The sequence below is a fragment of the Melanostigma gelatinosum genome, assembly GCF_949748355.1.
Source record: "Melanostigma gelatinosum genome assembly, chromosome: 10".
In the NCBI taxonomy this organism is placed as follows: Eukaryota; Metazoa; Chordata; class Actinopteri; order Perciformes; family Zoarcidae; genus Melanostigma; species Melanostigma gelatinosum.
The window spans coordinates 6,362,937-6,385,159 of record NC_136643.1 but is presented as its reverse complement, the minus strand read 5'-3'; the positions used below and the strand labels follow the sequence as shown (position 1 = coordinate 6,385,159).

General features: G+C 41.8%; 1 protein-coding gene across 1 annotated transcript in view; it reads left to right on the top strand.

Annotated features, from left to right (window-relative positions):
• The window catches only part of klf7b (Kruppel like factor 7b), a gene marked incomplete at its 5' end in the record, with an annotated part of 77,318 nt that overhangs the window by 42,962 nt on the left and 12,133 nt on the right, over positions 1 to 22,223 (top strand). The window contains one exon of the mRNA XM_079276557.1: positions 10,002 to 10,653. Coding sequence (XP_079132683.1) covers positions 10,002 to 10,653 — 652 coding nt within the window. The remainder of the gene's footprint in view (positions 1 to 10,001; positions 10,654 to 22,223) is intronic.

The following is a 22,223-nucleotide window of genomic DNA, read 5'->3' as shown; positions in this document are numbered from 1 at the left end:
AATGCCTACTTCTTCAAAACTTCAGACTAAATGATTAATTGGTCAATTTAAAAAAATTCACAGATAGATTTAATTACTTATGAAAATATAATATTTGTTTGCAGCCCTAGACTGAGCCATGTTCAGTATTTTCCAGACTAATCTTCTCTCAGATCAAAAGTCTGAGAGATCCCAGAGATGTCACCTCGCTCTTCCATCTGGTCTCGTCTCCATTAACCTCTCCTATTGAAACCTCCGCCTGCTTTTCATTCAGACCCCACAGGACCGAGCACACTGTCCGCACACACAGGTGTTCACACAAACACTCCGGCAGTGTGGTGTTGTGTCTGCGTCTTTATCTCCGCTGCGAGTGTCACACAAACCTGATTCATTGTAATATCTGTTTGTCTGTTGTGCGCATGGTGAGGCAAACCTGGGCCATGTTTTCAGTCTTTGTGTTAGTATCCAGCAGAGTCTGTGTATTTGATGGTGTCATGATGTTTGGTCAAAGTTATGTGGGTTTTCATGTTTGGGTTAATTAGAAGGAATGTGTGTGAGGAGCTGTGAAAAACTGTAAGATGATCCTCAAACAGGAAGAGCATCTTTTACAAACTGTGTTTCTGGGTATCTATTGTAGAAACACATTTTTAAGAAGATGTAAAGATGCCTGCATTAAAGTTGAGATGAAATGAAAAATTCCTTTTCAACCCACGGACATGAAAGAAAACATGTGTATGTATCTTTCAGGACCATCGTCTCGCTCAGAGGCCCTCCTTAATTTAAGAACCCTACTTAACGGAGCAGCGAAATCAAGATAGCTGGCGTTACATCAGCCCCCTCCCCTGGCTCTGTAATTATGAATTATCTTTACCTACAATGGCCCTAATACACCTTCGTAATTCACATATTCATGCATTAAATACCTCATTAAAGCAGAAGTCAAGAGAAAGGTCACTGCTTCTAGCGTTTCAAAATTCCTCTTAATTCTTATTCATAATAAAATTATCTGGCGGTAACAACATGAGGCTTTTAAAACATTTGAGGCATGTCTCGTGACCTTATAATGTGTATCATTTATAGAATTGATACTTTAAATGTGAGCTAAACATGATTGAAGACATAAGGACGACTTGTGCAACTTAATGTAGGTATGTGGCAATATCCGCGTTTGCCGGCGGGCATTTTCTTCGACGCTCTCTGCAGGCCGGGTCACTACGTGCACAACGGATCTCGGCAGAAATGCGGTGTTTTCATTGGTTCGCATGGGGTATTTCACCGGAAATCTCTGCTATGACGTAGAGGGAATGCCCAGAGTCAGTCTCATTTTCAATTTTTTTTTCGTATGTGTTCTCACGTCGAACGGGGAAGTTGAAAGTTTTGCTCCGAAAACAACCCCACATAGCCCCTGCCCGAGCAATCAGAGAACAATAGGATGTAAATGGAGATGTTTAACCATATCTTATCTGTAAACTGACGAAGTTTCGTCAAGATTTGACGATCAGAAACATGTTAAATTAGCTCCGGTTGAGTCATTGTGTATGTAGGCCATCGCACTGAAATCCATCATGGCGGCTTGGAATCGGCTCCAATAATGCCCGATTAAACTATTCCCCATGCTTTTAAAAGTTGAAATAGCACCTCCTGGCTCTTCCAAAAGCATCCTAAGATACAATTTAAGTGCATTGTGTGGAGGGATCAGCTATGACGTTTCCGACGATTACAGATAATTCTTTGTCAAGATTAGTAATTTGCGACCACACTTTTCTTAAGAAACTAATGGAAAACAATAGAGAGGAAAAGACGTTTTGTTTTAAAGTAAAATTGCTCTAATTTCTTTATTTTCCAATGGATTTTAACAATCTTAGTCTCATTTTGTTGTTTTTTTCAAGCTTAATCCAGTCAGGTAGATCAGGTAAAGGTTTTTGAATAGTTTTAATTTTTTTGTCACATACCTACTTAATGCACTTCAAACGAGAGTTAATGCATCCAGTTTTGAGTTATTTCGATCAGATTGCAGGCTGTGCGGTTGTAAGTCAGTGTGACTCGGCGCAGACGCTGCTCCGGTAACTCAAACGACGTCCTCACAGGCGGCTTCACACAAATGGCACTTCAGTCTGCAACAAAGCGCCGAGCACACACACACTCTGCTGCGCCAATGCTTGCTCAGACATAAAGGAGGCAGCACGCCCGCCAATGGCACCGGTTTTGATATCGAGCGCACGAGGCGTCGCATATTCAGATAAAAGTCATTACGCTCTTCTCACTCTTACAAACACTACACACACACACACACACACATCTGCCGTGTACACAGCCGCATCAGCAAATTAGCTGAATAAAGAGCCTCTTTTTGCCTTCTCCTTTGAGTGGCTAATTAGCCATCAGAGCCCGCTGCGTGGAGAGAGAGCGAGATCCATCAAGAGGTAGAGCTTCAAAGAGCAGTTTATGGAAGCCCAAGCACTTTAATTAGGACCTATTTGTATGAGCAGGCGAAAATAAAAAGAAAACATAATTTGAAGCCAAAAGCTGTATCATGTTGAGGGAAAATAAACACTCTCTAATGCACACACGGATAAAGAGATACAGCAACAAACTAGAAGGATTAGAGTCGAGGAGATGAGATCCTCACAAGTGAGGGGGAACTGACTCCTCGTACTGGAACATCAGTTCCGTGTTGGAGTCAGTGAGGGGGTTTACATCAATCAGTCTCACACTGAAGTGGTGTGTTCTTCATTTGTGTGATTTCATTGCAGCGACGTGTACAGTTACAAGAACGTCCATGTGTTTAAGGGCACATACCACTCTGTTTGCCTCTTTTAACCAATTATCTTTATGGAACTATAGAGTTCCAAACACTCTAACTAACTCTAAACATCAACCAATCGATTGTTCTGTGAGTTCAAAAGATTCATTTTCACTATTTCCATAAAATGGAAATGGAATATCATATTCATGAGTTTTTATTGGTATATAAACATCTGAAATGAATAATCGTTTGTGTTTTCGTGAGCTGGAATGAGCCCTTCATATTTATAGGGAGCAGGTCCTCTTCACCGAGTTTTCTACGGCAGCCCAGAACGGACAAAACAAACATTAGCTCCAGAGAAGGCCTTTGACGTTTTTAAGTTAAATGAAGGCCACCGCGGTTCTCCAACATGCTTGCGATACCGGGGAGGAGTGAGCGGAGGGGTGCGGGAGTTGGTTGCAATCTGCAATCTGCAACCAACTGAATACTGGGACATGAGATACCACCAAATCGTACACACTGTCTCTTTAAATCCAGGTCCATTTACAACCTGGGGCTTGTTTTCAGTATTCTGTATATCATTCCTTTATTTACTTACCAATGTTACTGATGAGACACCAACTCTGCTTAGTGGTAGTTCAAGGTTGTTACTGCTAAAATGTATTTGGAAGAGAAAGTGTTTACCTGAAATTTACATCACATGATTCCCACCATGTATCCCCTGCTGGCTGAGCTTCTGCTTCTTCATCTTGCCTGTCCGACATTGCACACAGACATCTTAATCTTAAGAGTAGGACGAGAAACTCATCACTGTATGGAAAGTCATGAATAAGCATGAGCAAGGAGTTATGGTAGAGTGTCTGACAGCATGGTGGGTAAGCTGGTAATGGTGTAAAGCACTTCAAGTTTGTGTGGAAGTGTAAAGGGTTTTAATGAGACGTGTGCTGAACTGTGTGTGTTGGTGAAATATTTTGTTGTTTAAAATTGTGATTTTACTGGTATTGGTACAGGCACTCATTTGAGTGACCAGTCTCTACTCAACACCATAATTAGATGTGTCTCCCTGTTATATCTTGGTCTGGCAAAGCTGTTCTTTGTTTCTGTGTTGTGAATTCTGTTTTTATAATGGGAAAATATAATTGGAAATTTCAGATTTGTCCAAAGCTGTAAACCAGAATGAGTTTTTGGATCAAAGTTTTAAAAGCTAATGCTTGCAGAGGCAAGAAGTTACAAAAGCATGCTTCATTTCACTAAACCTACTTTCAATAGTTAATGTTATTATCTAAACATTCACCGGCTGGTATTGGATGCATTCGAACCGGCTGAATCTGTTCTTCATGAGCATTGCAGAATATAAAATCTCACAAAAAGAAAGCTGTTGATGTCTATCATGTTGGTCATTTATGTGGCAATAACCACACGTGAAGCAGACCATTACAGGAAGTGTCACTTCACGGAATCACGTAAATGGCTTAATTCCACCCTCGGGTAGGGCCTACACGTCACCGGTAGCTATTTTAGACGAGATATTAAATCAAACACTCAAAATATAGAGGGAAAGAAACGGTCATTGAGAGGTTGCAGAAGGACGAGACGGAGACATTCTTTTTTTTTTTTCTTCAGCTACGTGTATTACAAGCAAACCTTGTTACAAGCAAACATCATGTAAATTCCCTTTCTGGATATGTAGAATATCCATATAGTCCAATACAATGTAATATGCTGTGGTCAACACCAGCTGGCTTTTCTCTTCAGCAGTGACACTGCTTTTGACCTTTTTTGTCATTGACCTCTAAACAGTTACCTAATTAAATCGGGTTACATCGAAAACCGTGAAATGAACACTGTAGAAATAATTCTGTGAAATGAGTACATTAACTGCAACGACAGGACAGATTTTTCTCTGTACACGTAAGTCGGCATGTATGAACACAGAGTAATGGGCTTTATTGATGACTGAATTTTAAAAAAAAACTGATTCTCACAGCAATGCCTTAAATAAAGCTGCTTGGTCAGTGCTCCTGAATTTCAAAGTATGACGCTCTACGTGCCCCTTTAGCGTCAGTTTTGAATGAATGAATGAATGCAATTTATTTATAGAGCGCTTTTCACAGACATAATATCACAAAGTGCTTAACAGAGCAGAAAATTTAAAAGCATAAAAAACACAATGTGACCCTAGGGTTTTGGATGTGTCAGTTATGGTGTGTATTTTGAAAATAAACTTTCGCCTTCACAGGAAGTAAGGTTTTGGCATCTAAACCACTGAGCTAGGTTTAGGAAAAGAGCATGGTTGATGTTAACTTGACTAACAACTCACATGACTAAATGTCAATGTGAACTTTTAGTTTTGCACTGGCCGAAAGTCCCATGTTTGTTTAACACATCCACCTCCCCTCGGACCCTTACCTCAGATATGTAGTGTAAAAGCGCTTTGAGTGGTCGGAAGACTAGAAAAGCGCTATACAAGTACAAGTCCATTTACCATTTTACCATGAAGCACACTCAGGGAGGGAGGAGAGTGGGGGTAGAACCGGCGATCTTTTAGCCAGGAGACCGCTGTTCCATGTGAAACGCGAAGTCAACGTGAATTTATTTGTCACGTAACTTGCATACTTCAGTAAAGGCCCTTCCGTTGTTATTTTAACCTAAACGAAGAGCTTTTCCGAAACCTATCTAGCTTTGTTGCCTAAACCCAACTGAGTAGTTTCCTGTGCAAACGGAAGTTTATTTTTGTCTTGCTAACAAAACTTTTTATAAGATGTCAATGCGACCTGTTGTATGAGGATAGGTTTCCCTGTGTGGACTTTCTTGCCTTTTGTAATACATCATTTGCTTTGATGTTTGCTTCACTTACGCGCACTAACAGCATTGGGAGTTCAAACAGATTGTTTCTCACACAGAACAAACAATAGCAACTGGTACCCATTTAGTTGTACTAAACAGCTGGTCCCACACCTGTCTTTGGCGTATTCTCAACACTTCCACATTGCAATCAGGCGCAAAACATTGCACCTAATGCAACGTTCACATCACACCATGCAGACTGTAATTAAGAAACCGTATTGACACCAATACGGTTGATTCAGCTCATTAAAAAGGGGCTGTACAGTATGCCTCAAGTGGGTTTGCTTGTTATTTATCTGTTAGGAGTCAAGGTAACTATCTTGATATAAAAGTATGATCGCCCACAAGTCGGAATAGCAGGAGGTTTTCCCATTCAGCCAACGATGACGTCAAAGCAGTGTTAGTTATTTATTTATTCTTTGCTCTACAGAGCTCAACCTCATACTTCAGCCCACCATCAGCTGCCAGCAATAGAATATGAAGCTCTCCGATTGGATGATTCTTACTGTCTCGTACCTTTTGACTTTTTGATGGTGAAGCGGATTCCTTTCAGCTCAATGTCTCATTGTTTGGACTGGTGATTCAACCAAGAGAGCTTTGTGTCCATCCGAGTGTTGACATTTTATTTTGTATTTTATTTTTATATGGGAATGAGTGTTAGTGGCTGCCTGTGTGTTTGTGTGTGTCATGTGCTTTTCGATGTGACCTTTCCCCATATGGTGTGGGACTGAGCGGAGGGACAGGTGAGCCCTTCACATGCTATCAGTCCGAATTGTTAGCCTGCTGAAACACACACGCACGCACAATGCACACGCTGCAGGCCATACATGTCATTGTTACCTTATATTCCTGGTATGTAGGAGAAACAGACGATGGAGAAGGTCATACGTGTGACGTCAGAGGCGGCGCGTTCACCGCCAGCCGTGGGTTTGATCGCCGCTCGCTCCCCTTCCACACCCTCGGGCTCTTTCTACCCTCTGTCCTCCCCGCCCACCTCCCCACAATACTCAGTATCAGTCCAGCCCCCGCCAGCAGACACAGTGCCCTTTCTATTTTTTGATATCTGGTCCAAGTGAAAACAATGGTACTGTCAGTGCGCCGTCAAATCACTAATAGAGGCTGTATTTACTGTGTCAAAGAGAACTGACATTCATGGTGCTGTAGTTGTGTCTGATGATGAATACTGTAACACATACAGCAGCGCAGTCTATGAAGCCCTGGAAAGGATAAGAAGATACATATTTTAGATAAGAGGGAAAAAAGAGATTTCAAAACTTTACTTTTTTTATCTCCATTAATATGTCTCTTGTGTCCTGCAAGCAGCAACAGCCCGAGTATTGTTGCCATTAGTGAGAACTTATTCTAAACTCAAAATTCACTTCACAGCTTTTTTTTAATCAATTATTAGCTGTATCCAACAGCTTTCTGCAGTGAAAGGAACTTGCTCATGTTTCATCACGCTACTAATGTCACATGATAGCCGGTTGAAATCTCCCCAAAAGCTTGTAAGTGAACATTTAATCTAGCATATTTTATCACGTGCGTTATCAAAGGCGAAACTGAGACTATTGTTATTGTTACGTGCAATTGTATAAACCTCACACATTCATTTACAGGAGTGCACAGTGTTTCTGCGAACATGACATTTTCTAAACCCCTGATTTGGGGGGGGGGGGCAGTATATTCTAATATGTCCCCTTTAAATCTTTATAACCGGCCAACAATAAACACTGCTCTTTTACAATTAGGTCCGTAATTGGAATGAATGATAGGCCTAACTTTCATTGTATCAGCTATAGGATTGTTATTTGTATTATTTGGTTGTGCAATGCCTCTCGGACTGTGTTAGTAAGTTGATTCGCTTTATGATTTCACTACGAGTGATCAATGAGCGGTGTACTCATCAACCTAAAATCTAAACCTTGTCGCTATGTTGTCTTGAAATAGAGCATTCGGCTGTTTAAGTTCCACTCCAGATAACCTGATGTCTGTTTGATAATTTCCAGTATTGGTTTCCAGATGCATTAGCAATGACTAATTTAATTTAAACAGAGACGTAATAACCTCCTTTAGCATGCTGGACTGGATATTGTATTACACACACAGCGATTACTCAAAGGAATACCAACGCTAACAAATCATGGCAACAATCTAGACAAAAGGCCAACCCAATGGTTTTAATCACAGCGCTGGTATCAGCTATGCAAAATACATCGTCACTTGGCGTCATCTCTGCTTCTTAACGTGTACGCTTCTCCTTTTCAAGTTTCCTTATGAAGCAGTGTAACCCTCCCAAAGAGATATCGCTGATTTATATTTGCAAATGAACATTCTTAGGAAAAATAAGAAAGGGAGAGGGAAGTTCAGCTTATCGCCACTCAACAGATGTTCAGACCAAATGTGTTGGTTTGTGTGTTTTGTCACTGAGTCTGAGCGGAGCAGAGCTCCAACGTTGGCCGGTCTGAATGGAGCAAGTCAACCAGCTGCCGCGGAGGAAAAAATGAAATGAAAAAATACGGATGGCAGAGGTGGAAAGAGCCAGAGGATCAGGATGAGAACCCTCATCTGCCAAAGGCCTCTGGCCACACAGAGGATATTAATTCAATTCCAAGTAGGCATAGTAAAGGCAGTATGCTGCAGGATGGTGCTCGAGCCAGGTAGCTTGCAAGAAAGTGCTGAGTGGACAGTTACTGGGCTGTCTTTTCCCTCCCTCTCTCTCTCTCTCTCTCTCTCTCTCTCTCTCTCTGTCTCTCTCTCTCTTTCTGTCTCTCTCTCTCTGTCTCTCTCTCTCTGTCTCTCTCTTTCCTGACAAAAAGAAACTGAAAATGTAACTATGTCTGATCGACACATTAATTTGCTTATTTTTTAACAGTTACATTCTGTAATTACTAGCACTGCTGCTCTGAAATCTGATGTCCCACCATCTGGTTTGCATCTGTTTGCGATATAAAACAATCTTAAGCATTACAGTCGCTCTTTTTACCCATATAGTGGGTTGGTTTATATAGGCTTGTTTTTAGTTTACATTTTGTATCAAACAGCTTTGAAAACTTTCTTTTTTTATCTCTTTAGATTATCATCAGCTGTACACTACGTCAAAAGTGCAACTGGTAGTTCAAGTGAAAGGGGAACAGGGATTACAGAAAACATAGAAGCTCAGAGAGCTGAGCTGCAGCCTTTAGTTTAGAAAAGTAGGTTAGTGACCCCTAAAGGTTTCTGGCTGAAATCCCTGGAGGTAATGTGGCCCAGTGCCCTTGACCGCGGAATTGAAGCCCCAGCAGACCAACAACTGTGGTGATGCTGCGCTGCTGCCATAACCTGGAACCGTATAGTTCAAGACACAATTATAGAAATACTTGCTTATGTTTCCTTGTTTTTCTCTCCGTATCTCTCATCCTTCACCTTTTGTTTCTTTGTTTGACTTTCCCTCCGTCATCCTATTCTCATACCTTCCTCTATCTTGCGATATAACTTCCATGGCTGGTTGATTTGGGTGAGCGGAGGGAAACAGGCAAGGCTTCCACAGTTCAGGGCTCCGGAGAGCTCGGCCGGGCAGCAGCAATCAATCATAGGCTAAATCCCTCCTCTCTCAGGACTGCCATGTGCCAGGTGACATGGTCAACAGCTGCAGAGAAATATAAAGCCTGCAGTCGGCATTTTAATGTACAAGTTACGAGTAAACAAGGTCTGTGAACAGGCTGCAGTCTGGAGAAAACACCTGAATATTTAAGGCAAGACTATCTTCACGAATGCATTGGTCGGTTGTTCAACCACCATGACCGTGACCTAAAAGTTATCTGTGGAGTTTTGATGTTCCGATACCAATTTTTCCTTCTTGATACCTGAATTTACATATCGGCTGATACAGAGTACCACTTTAATAGCAGTGCCTTAAAAACTAAATATATATGTGTTATTATTATTTTTTCAGCTGTACACTACTAAGCCTGTATTGGTGTGATATGATTGCTATCATTGTTGTATGCCCTAACCTCAGGTTGAACCCTTAGTAAAATATGAACAAAAACATACAGAGCACCATGGAACCTTCTTTCATTGTCTAGTTGACAGATTTTCCAGTGTAAAATATTGCTGACATTTGACTTGCTCGGGCTAATGTTAGACTCTCCGCTAGCACCTGCCCAGTCAGTTTGGATGCAGTGACCTTTTTTTCCGGAGCTGATGACGGAAGTAGCTAACGAGTGAGCCATCTTGCTTCTGCACATGTGCAGTACCGATCGGGTAGAGAGTGACACGTGTTGTTGTTCCTGTGTAATGTAAATGAGCTGATAAATAACATGATAAAGTGATATTGCATCCACAGCATCTTACATATGTGAATGGCGTGACTGGAGTTGTGAGAAACACTTAACCAACAGGTTTAATATTTATGTCTGACTCTGGGTCCATGTGCTTCTTTTTCTTGCAGACATGTCTAGAGTTGGAGCGATACCTACAGACGGAGCCCAAGCGACTCTCAGAGCTCTTTGATGAGGAGCTGGACGGTCTCTTAACGCCTACCTTCATGCAGGGGGGAGACAGTGATGAGGACCTGATGGATCCCCTCCTCCCCAGCCTCCCTGACCAACCCACCCCGCCTCCACTACTGGTATCTCTCCCCAAGGTCCAGGCCAAAATCCTCCAGGTGCCCAACTCCAGCAAGACCCAAGCAGAGGTAGGGACTGAAATCCTCACACCAAAGGAACACGTCCTGGCAGGAGTCAGTGCCGCACAGCTCAGCGCTGCTGTTACGTCCCTAACACCGCCATCGTCACCAGAGCTCGGCCGCCACCTCATCAAATCCACACAAACACTGACCGCGACGGCGGACGGCACGCTAACGCTCAAATTTGTGGCCAAGAAGGTAGGGTTGGGGGCGGCCAAACTGGTGGCAGCACGAGCATTACCGTCGCCGCCGAGCCGAGGAGGAGCCCTCAGTGATGGTGAGCAGGGAGGAGGAGGAAGTCTGGGAGGAGACGTACCAGAGAACAAAAAGAGAGTCCACCGGTGCCAGTTTAATGGCTGCAGGAAGGTTTACACCAAGAGCTCCCATCTGAAGGCACACCAGAGGACTCACACAGGTAAGACCTTCATTACATTCATTACAATTACCTTTGTTCTGTACTCCAGCACTTGGGAGGATCTTGTCCTCTTGCTCATTTTAATTTGCGAGTAACAATCATTTGTGATCTGTCTTTGGGCTGTGTTCACAAATTGCTTGAACGAACTGGGAGCCAGATTCCAACGTCAGTGAGACTTGGCAAAGCTTGAAAATGATGACCTTATTCGAGGTTATACAACTTCTCCGTTTACTTTCTGTGCCCTAAAATAAGGGGACTGTTTATAGAAGTGACTACAAGTCCTGCACTGTTAACACACTTGAAGTTAAGCAGATAGTCAACTTGGTCTATGTTCCAGTTCAACCCAATGTGTTGTAGTTCAGAACCAACACAATGAAACATGTCACAACTACACTACGATCACTGTGGAAGTTTGAGTCTGTTCCACAGCGAGGAGGCCAGAGCACGTGTCCGGCTGCTTTGTACAGTCGACACGCTGCAACAATAAATCTACCAAAACTGGTTTACAATTAAAAGGAATTTAATCCCACTGATGCAAGTACGATTACAGTTACACAATGGAGTAAATTACTCCTAAGAAATATTACAATATTAACCCACTTTGGAAAAAACTACCTCTGGTCCCAGGACACAGCCGTCCCAGGCAACCACACGCTAAAAAGAGGCAGAAAAACACTTTCTATCTCCCGCCCTCATATCCGTTCGCAACTCCTCCCCTTCCGTTTATCCCAATTCCTATTAGCTAACTTCCCTGTGCACTTCTGTAAATGCCTGTCTTCATGACTCTCTTTCCCTGAGCTCCTAACACATTCAAAGACTGTCAGTTATTGCTTAATCCCTTCTATAATAATCCTTCAGTATAAATGTTAAACTTCTGCAACTTTGCAACTTTGGCAAAAGCTTCATGTCTCAAATTCCACTTCTAGCTGCTTATCCTAAAACACTTTATGCTTATCTTAATTATGCATTTCCAAAACACTTATGATTATGACTAATTATGAATTCTTAATTATGAATTATTAAACACTTTTATTATATCTACTGAACACAGTTCTTTGCTCAAATTTCTTACATCACCAGCAATGTGGCTTCAGCACTACCAGATGCAGTATGTTCAATAATGTGCTCAGACCTCAGACGAATAATGCTTGCCGAAATCTGCGAGGGTTGCGAGCATCTGCATGACCAAAATGACATCACACCATCAGAAACGACCCTTCGCAAAGCTCCGTGCGGGACAGCCGCGAATATCCAACATTTTCTAATGATGTAATATTTTCTATCTGTACCAAGCAGATGGGTGGAGAAAATTGGGAACTTTGAGGAGCTTTGAGAATGTCTGTTTGATTTGAGGAGAAATCTGAAAAGAAAAGAGTAGGATTGTGCATCAGCTCATGTCCATGCAACCGCCCTTGGGGTAGTTGTTTAGGAGAGATTATGACCTCGTCTCGTCTTCTTCTGCTTCTCTGGTGATCGTCTAGATTTGATCAATTTCCTCATGCGTCTTGATCCCAGCTCAGGGCCAAAAGGCCCTGACACAGTAATTGCCTGATGAGTGATAGACTGGTAGTAAATGACATTGGTAATTCAGCCGTGTCCAACTGGGTCTGACACGGAGCTTTAGCTGCTAACTACAGCTGCCCTCTCAGTGACCCTCAGAGAGAACAGACAGCAGGCTGATGTGTCCAGGGTCTGTTTGCCGCGAGTTCTCCAAAGTGCATGTGGAGATGAGCTCTCAGTTGATTAAGGAGACTCATGACTGAAGACGGATTTGACTAATGCAGATAAATTCCTGATTTGCTTGAGTTTCTACAGCCCTAAGTCACCTAAGCTTAAATTTACATCCGTCAATGTAAGAAGGTTACAAGGTCGATAAGGAACAACCTGTTGAAATGTTCGGAATGAGTTATCACTCATAACACATTGAAACAAAACCTTTCAATCAATTTCACAATTAAGTCTATGGACAAAAGAAGATCTTGTTTGACATACAGTAAAGGGAAAAATGTTCTGACTTTCAACAGATTTCACCAGTGAACCAACCAAAGTACAGTTAGGTCCATAGAAAAATAAAAAGAGACTGACCAGGCATTCAGACCAGGTGGAAACCTCCGGGTTTAAAAAGGGAAGCCATGCGGATGTGCCTGAAACTTGCATTCTTTCTAATTTCGACTCCTCTGGTTGTAAAAAGAAGTCTAATTGTATAGAAGTCAATGAGAAAATGAGTTTATGGTCTCAATCTCTAGTTTTAAGTCTTCTTCAATACAGCATGATGTTCATTTAATAAATTATGATCCATTTAGAGTAAAATAGACCATAAAGCGGAGTATGCTTGAGGCCGTGGCTACCATGTGATTGACAGGTTGCCCAAAAAGCTTTAAAAGGCTGCAATAGTGAGGCCATTGTGGGGTCAGGCACTGGTGAGGTACTGTTGATCAGTTTGAAGGCTCATCAGATGTCAAAAAAATGCCACAGTCTTTTACAATATAATGAGGAATGATTTCACAACTCTGAAAAGTTATCACAAAGTCAGTCAGATTTTGAAGAGTGGCGAAGATCAGCAGGTTATAGACTTTTTTGCTAAATCTGCACAATACTTCTGCTTTGTTCTAGCACACATTTGGGAGCGCCTTTCCTGGGGACATTGCTTGGGATTATGGCAAAAGTGGAGCCGGGTTCAAATTTTCTTTAAGTTACCCAGTGGTTTTTGCTGGAGCCTGCTGTGTCAGCACCCACACTGACAATCAATGAAGGGGCTGTGTTTTTTAAGGTGCTGCTGTTGTCTGTCTACGCATGGCCTTTTGTTATTTACCAATTTTAGGTGGTAACCAAAATCTACATTGATTCATTGCTGTGCAAAATCACAAAAAAAACAACCTTGAAATAGAAACTACAATCATTTTTTGTCAGAAAATACATTTAGATGTATTCAAATTGGAGTTTGTTTTGACATACGATTTACAGTATATCACTACTTTTAAAGTGATAGGAAACAGTGTACCCTCGGTTTGTACATATACATCCTTACATCTGTTTTCATGTCAAAATGCATTCTGGATTGGACATCTTTTAGCCTGAGTAACTGAAGCTGAGTCAATCACTTATCTGCAGCATGAGGCCGGTGCAGACTTGCACCACTCGAAGCTAGCATTATTCACCTGTGGTTTTAGCCATAGCAACATTTACAGTATCTGGAGTAGTTTATGGCCTCCAGTTGTCATCATCTAGTGTTAGCACTTTCCTTGATGTTCATCAGGATTACAGTACATAGCCTGCAGACCCCCTACTTTATTAATACTGGCAACCTTGGCATCATTAATCCAGCGTGTTACATGCTTATATGATCCCAGTGACCATTGCTTTGCTTTAAGTACAGCATTACATTCCGGGGCAGCACAGCATAGCCTCGGGAACCCAGGGCTGGGGCTTTATTATAACGAATCCAGAATGGAGCAGCTACATATCTGGTAGCCTGGCCGCTAGCTGCAGTATCTCTTCTGGTGATTCTACAGTCGAGTCATGCTATCCAACGATGAGCTTTTAAAGGCACAATCACTCACTGAAGGGAAAAAAGACACCCTGGAGACACGGCAGCTTCTTCAATGTGTGTGTGTGTGTGTGTGTGTGTCTGTGTGTGTGTGGTATAAATGTGGGGGCGGCGTATTCCCTCCCGGTGTGTTCACTACAAGCACAGCACTGTGGTTTAATTAGCGTAATCCTCTTTTTGGGTTATTCTGACCATAAATCATTGAACATACATGTAGGGAGAGATTAGCGTAGGAGAGAGTACAGGGAAGAGCAAACGCAGAAAGCCTGCACAGCATCAATACACTTACTGTCACATAGTGCACACCAGAGGCCATTGGAAACCAATCATTATGGCGAACCCTGTCAGGAGTTCTACTGCACATGTGCAGCGATTCCACATAACGTCGGTAATCATGTTCAAAACAATTCCTCTGAGCTGCAGCTTTGACGGGAAGCATATTTTCTTTTAAAAAAATGTTTAATTAGTGAAAGTTGTTAATTAATAGATGTACAAATTAATACATTAAATCTCTAAAGTACCCAGTCAGAGCTGTTCTGAGTCGGAGCCAGGGTTTTTTCTGGTTCTCCACTTGTTTTTTTTTTTCACTCTCTCGGATCCGGCTTTATCTCTAAAAACACTGGATGGCGAATAATCGTATCCTCCTTGTTATTCAAGCTGCAGTCCAAAACGATATACTTAACTACATACTTGGCACCAGAGATAGCAGAATAGATGAGCAGTATGTAAGAGAATTTGTCTCGACTATACTTAATGAAATGGGCATCAACTCAGTAAGTACTTTTTCTTTAAAATTGCAAATCATGCCTGATACAATATTTGGATGTACACTACAGCTCAAATACATTTAGCTGCTGTCAGATGATGATGTGTGAATAATCAGAGACAAAACAGAATGAATATAGCAGAGACATGTTTAGAATAGTGAAGCACCAAGAGAGACAGGGTGGAAACTGCTAGCCTACGGCTCCATCAGTGAAGAAATACACCTTCCACCAACTCCAACAACAAGCTGTCTGCTTGTGTAAAAGATGAATGGTAGTTCTAACATACCCACACAACACAGAAGAAAACACAAGACATTCACCTGTCAGCAAGTGTGTGATAGTATTGTGGTATAATCCACAATACAGGGCTTATGGTTCAATGCAATCACTACATTCAGTCCTCATTATGTGTAAACGTGTAAAAGCTATGTTTACCCTTCTTTTGTGAAAGCCAATTTCGAGTAGGTTTAAAAATACAAAATTTGCAATTTAGAGCATATCTATGATTAAGGGGGTTGCCTCAACATGGTTCTCAATCGTCGGCGACATAAACGGTGCAAACAACAGCAACACTGATGACATCTTGGGTCAGAACACGTTTTTAACAGTAATTGCTGTATCAGCGCAGTGCATAGAGGCGGCCATTAGCTAGCCAGTGGGGCACGCACACTGGGACCAGGCGGCAACCTCCAAGCCAATGTGGAAGTGCCTTAAACTTTCATTCTTTCAGGGGGCGACTCCTCTGGTTCCAAAAAAAAATCAGATTGTATAGAAGTCTGTGAGAAAATGACTCTACTTCTCACTTGATTTATTACCTCAGTAAACATTGTAAACATGGGTTTATGGTCTCAATCTCTAGTTTCAAGACTTCTTCAATACAGCATGATGTTAATTTTATAAATGATGGTCCATTTAGAGTCAAATAGACCATAAAGCAGAGTAAGCTTAAGAGCGTGGCTAACTTGTGATGAATAGGTCACTACCAGAGACATATATGGCTTCTCTACCATGGCGTCACTCCTCCACAGTCCAAATATGGTAATTTCCGTTCACTGGTTGGAAAAAAACAAGATGGCGATAGCCAAAATGCCCGAACTCGAGGCGTCTTATATACAATATATGACTGGCACTCACTCACATGCACTCACATGCACTAACATGCACGCACGGGCGGAAAGAAGCTGGGGGTACAACACACACAGAGGGACAGTGACTTCATTCACTGCTCAGGGAGACAAAACTCCACTATATCTTTAATAATAGTTGTTTACTGCAATATTCATGCTGAATTTCGAATTTAGCTCCTTACGGATAATGGACACTATAAAGCAGCTTGTTACAAACAGATCTTTATCGACATAAAACTTAAACGAACAGTTAAACCATGTCTAGAAATGAATGTCCATGTAAAGAAAATGAGCAAACTGAAATTTATCTGAGTAGTACAAACCCCTCAGTTGGCTACACATCTGAAATCAAAGCATCTTCATATGAACAGATTTTTGTACTGGGACATTTTTTAACACCATAAGGTTGACATTTTCGAGCAGCGGTTGACACCTCTGACAGTTCACAGTGTTGGAGGACATTTAAAAGCCTTCTCTGACATTTAATGTTTGAAAGGCCTGATTGATTTGTATAGCAATCTGTTTCATTTCCTTCTACCAACAAATATTGCCGTTTTTTATCCAGTTAGATTTTTTGACATATATAGTTTTCTATTTTTCCAAGCAGCCACTTGTTTCCATTATTTTCTATATGGCATTCAAATCAATTAGCACACTGCTGAAACTTGTGTTGAGTTGCATAGTCACTCATTAGAGAACAAGTCTGCAACGATTTCTTTTTTTTTGTGACTGTTACTTATAATCATGAAGATTAGCTGCACATACAAATGAGAAGTCTGCACTGCATAACCTCACAAAGATAATGTCGCTTTGCGTTCACTTCTACAGGTTTGTGTAATTGAAGCGAGTTTCAACAACAGGCTAGTAGGAAAAGAAACATTCAAATTTCACACACGGTTTGCAAAATGGCTCACTGTGATGTAAAGTACAATCGTGTGATGTGTAGTTCACAGGTTAAAACGTGAAAAAAAACAATCCACTTGAGTCTGACTTCCCAAGACCTCACCCGCCCTCCCCCAGCCTCATGTGGATTCAGGAAAGCCCCTGCTGTAACCCCAGACCACCACACAAACACACACACACACACACACACACACACACACACACACACACACACACACACACACACACACACACACACCTCTGTACTCCTCCTCACCCACTGGGTCCATCCTCCAACCTGAGCTCTCTCTCTCTCTCGCTCTCTCTCTCTCTCTCCATTTGCTCATTCAGTTTGGGTTGCCAAGCAACTGCATCACCCTCCTCCATAATTGGATGGTGGCTGGTTGATTGTCCATGCCTGTTAATCTGTCTCACTCACTCTCTCGCTCTCTCTCTAACCCCCCTCCGCCACCCCCCCCCCCTTCTCTCTTTCTCTCAGTTGCTAGGTGACTTTACCACGCATCCTTGCCTTGCCGTGCTATAATTGGCTGGCGTCATGGTTGCTGTGGCGTCGGGCCCGAGCTGGCCTTCCTTCATTCCTCCAACTGTGTGTGTGTGTGTATCATGTATGTGTGTTTTGGGGGGGGGGGGTTCCTATTGAAGGAAGATGGGGCGCTCTGGCCAATTACAGAAGACTGGTGTGAAACGGCCGCCTGTCTGGCACCTGCGGCCCCCACTCATACCCCATATCACACACACACACACGTGCAGGTTGAGAGTGTAACATTTCTCCAAAAGGATAAGCTGCCAAGTGGTTTGCTAATGCATATTGAAAGTATTGGTCCTGTATTCACTCTGAGCGAGGAGGACTCTGTGGAATGAGTATAGGAGGATTCACACATTCTGATACTACTGCTGAGGATGCAACATGGGGGGGGGGGGGGGGGAACTAAAAATAAATCTGTTGTAAAATGAAACGTTACTGGAACTCCTGCACTGAGTTCCTATTCACTCCCATCTTGATTCATCCTTTTGAACAACCTTGGTTGATGTGAATTAGAAGTAAGGAGAGTCGAGAAATGGCTACATCTTTTGCCATTAGAGCCTGACTAATAGTAACATCGATATCAGTCTAGTAGACTGCAGCAACACATGTTTTAGTTCCAGAAATGTATGTATATTTGGCTTTAATATTTCTCAAATCAAGTTCAGTAGACTTTATTTTGTAAACTGTAGAATATCCTTGCTCAGACATATCTAAGTAAAAGAGAGAAGAAAAGAGGCTTTTATTGTATACTTTGTAAGTATTGATATTGGAAATCCAGTGTCCATTGGACTATAGTTGGATGACTATAGTCATAGTGACTATATGGTGTGTACTGTAGACCTGCCCAAACACTTCCTCCAGCAAGTTCCTCCAGCTCCTTCCGGGGGGCCCGACACATGCTGACAGCTCCTTCTGAGTCCCCCCCCCCCCCCAGGGTTTTCCACCAAATCCATCCTCTGCAGCTGCCCTGTGAGTAACCACATCTGACTCGCTTACATCTGTTTTTACTCGTACTTTGCGGACATCACAAACACCTTGTGGCCATATCGGTCACACAAAGCCTTCAATACTGCAGCTGATGCACCTAATTGGCAATCAAGCTCAGAACCCTTTGTAACAACCCATTAAGGCTTTCATAGTCTACGATGAGGCTTTCATAAAGCGCGCCAATGTCCAAAAGAACACTCCACCTATTTAGCCATGCACTTTTGAAACACTGTCAGACTCATGATGGATAGTTTAAAAAATAGATATGAATAGAACAAAACCTTGGAATTTTTTTTTATTCCACAAATTCATCATCTATTTCAAAACCTGGCATCTACATTACCCACAATGCAACTCGACTACCAACAGTTTTGTCTGATGCTGTGTCACAATTTGTGTTCTTCCGTACTTGCACTTGCTATATTGTGTTCAGTGCAGTGTACCTGGATAGTGTTCTCATAACGGTCATAACTTCTCACCCTAAACGGCCACCATCTTGGCTACATACAGCAGAAAGGGAGGGACCACCAAACTTGTGAAAAAGGCAGCCGAGGAAGCTGCAGCTCCGGTGAATGCCAGAAGACAGTTAATACATTTATCAAGTGAGCAAACAGACCAGCAGATATTGTGGCAGCCGACAATCGTGGTCAAATGTTTTGCGATAATGCTCTGTCCGGTGACAAAGACGAAGAAAAAAAGGTCAAATGTTGCAGTCTTTATTGATGGAAAGTGCACAACACTACCCTGTGGAGATTCACGCACTACGCAATTAAGTACATCATGTACACAGTGTACTTAAGTGTAACGGAAGTATTCAAATTTAGACAAAGCATAAGTTTCAGGTGTGTTATGCTAGTAGAGGCTAATATAGCCTCCAGCAGAGTTGAGGAGTGTACTGCAGAGGTCAGGTGAGTTCACTAGTGCAGGTTTTCATGAAATTTAAAAAAAGCACCAGGAACTCTTCTGTTACTCAATTTCATCATTTCAATTCATTGCTCCACTATCCCAGATTTCTTTTATTTTCTGACTTGTAGTCTTCAGCCCCAACCGACGTTATGGCTATACTAATGCTAATTTAGCTAGAATATGGATAGAACACCTTAAAGAGCATATGTCAGCATGAAAGTAACCCTAAATGACAAAACCCAATTAATTACAAAAGCAAGTGCAACAGAAGCTAGCGTGGAGAGGGAGGATACTTGATAGGATACTTGATATTTGCTATCTTGGTATTAAGTATAGACTAGATGACCAATCCCCTTGGTCTCCCAAAATGCACATTGTTGAGACTGAAACAAAACCCAGATCCCTTTTGAGGAAATCAGCAACCGATGGCAGGAGATTTGACTAGATAATTTGAATATGCAAATCCAGGAGGTCACCTCTCACGATCTGGGATTCATTTAGTCCGAGAACAACTGCGTCTCCTCGTTACGTTGTGTGTGTGGAAGAAAGACGACACTGATCAAAGTTAAACAGGAACTGGAGTGGAAATAAGGGGGCCGAATGTTCCTGAAGCACATCATCTTTTTACTTGCCGTTGCATCATCTCGCAGAGCTGCTCTGCGCCTCCGATATCGGTCCATGTGAAGGTGTATTTTCTACAGCTTCCGTCATTCTGACACCACGATTCACTACGGGGAATTAAGGCAATTACAGTTCAGAAAAACAAACTCTAATTTAAAAAAATTAAATAAGTGTTTCCTTCGATTAGCACTAGAACATTTTCAAGAAGGTGTAATAAGATCACATCATTTGAAAAAGCAGCAGTAACTGCTATCTTTTAAGGCCTTCACACATTTGGGCCGTGACAAATATACGAAACTACCGGTACATGTAAAATGAGAAATACTTTGCCCGCGAATATTTCGCATCAAAACTATTCATACCGGCAGTGGAATCTGCAACAGTTTTTCAATTAAAGGTTTAAATAGATCTGCACAGGTAGACGACCAACTACCCTGATCCTATTGACCCAGAGCAGCTGGTCTGTCTGAGGTAAACTGTTGTACAGAATTAGCTACTGTCAGCTATTTTATTGAGTGTCCTTTTAGTGAAGGTGCAATGAATTACCCAGTGTATATGACTGTACAGGGCTTTTATTGTGAAATGTAAGAACGGAAGGTGTGGATCTGGTCTGCTTTTGTTGGACACTGTAGTGTATGTTCTGAATATGCCAGTTACACACTGCGTGATTGGATGAGGCTTTTATTCGCAGTGTGAAAGCTCCAAAAACATAACATTACAATATTACGTTTTTTCACCACATACATATAATCTATGTGAAAGTATTCATGACAAAAAGCAACAGTTCGAACGAATATGTTGAGGTGTCAATCAATCGCACGCAAAACCTTTTTCCCTTGTTCAGACAAGGGAAGATGATGAATTGTTATTCCTGGTTGTTTTTTTGCATATCAGTGAGCTCGACACCAGACCGATTTGAATCTATTAAAAATCAAGATGTGGGTGGCAATGCAGACATCTGGAACCAGGTTCACTGTTTTAATTCCAAAATCCTGATTAAAAACGAACATACCTGTGAAAACATCCTTCAGTATCCAATCATCGTTTCCACCGTATTGTGATATACTTCAGTTTTCACAGTTGTTCCACTTTCTTTTTGGCCTGTTGCGTGTTTGTCTCCTTTTTTGGGAGACTGGTGTGTGCTGTGATGAGGGTGGAGGGACTGGCAGGACATCTGGCTAACTGACTGTAAACTGCTGTGTTACTCCCCATCAAGAGTCATTAAGACCCCAATTATAGTTAGCACCCCCCAGTTCTCTCACACACACACCGTGACTGACACCGGGGGTCTGGATTTAGGTTTGGCCAGTTTGAGAGTGTGCAGTGGAGAAATGTGTTTCGTCTTCATCAGTATTCCTAAAATTTGACATTTATTTAACGTTCATGTATTGATTTAAATAGCTTGGTTAGAAATCTATCAATGTATATTCATTTCAATGAGCCCACTGCGGCGATGAGTCGTGGGCCTTGAATATATATTCATTTTATCTGATAAGTATTATTAATATTAATTTTTTTACTTGTCCCTGGCCTCCTGTCATTTTGCAAGAGTCCATTTTGAATAGTTTTTTAATCCCGCAAATTCTCTCCATCTGTTGAGTGGACGACCAAGGTCGACTCTTGTTTTCGCCCGTGCTCTATCACTGTCCCTTTCAAGCTTTTTTTTTTTGTCAGTTCCTTCCTTTTTCTCTTTGCTGAGATCCTGCCCCAGTATCAGCCATCACCACAAAATATAAAAGATTTTAAAGTACAGCTCCCTGCCAATCTTTGCTTTTGTAAATATTAACACATGCTCTTCTGGTCTTAGTGCCAGAAATTGTTTCGTCTGACTTTATACGTGGAATCGGAGCCTGTGACAAGCATTATAGAAATAGACAATCTTCTTATCTTCTTATTACAATATTTTGCTTATGTAGGTTGTATAGAGGCATCAGTATTAAACTGAGACTGTTTAACAACCCATTGAAAAGTCATTGCAGCAGCTTTAATTAAACTTATCTCAATTTTGCTCACAATTTGTTAGTAATTTTAGTTGTACTTTTATGTTTTGGGCTGCTATTTGATTTTCTGAATTATCTGCTCACAGAGAGAAACCCACTCTCATACAGGCAGTCCGACATCATCACGTCCCATCTGAAGACAGTCTGCTCACACTACACACTACACGCACACACACACACACACAC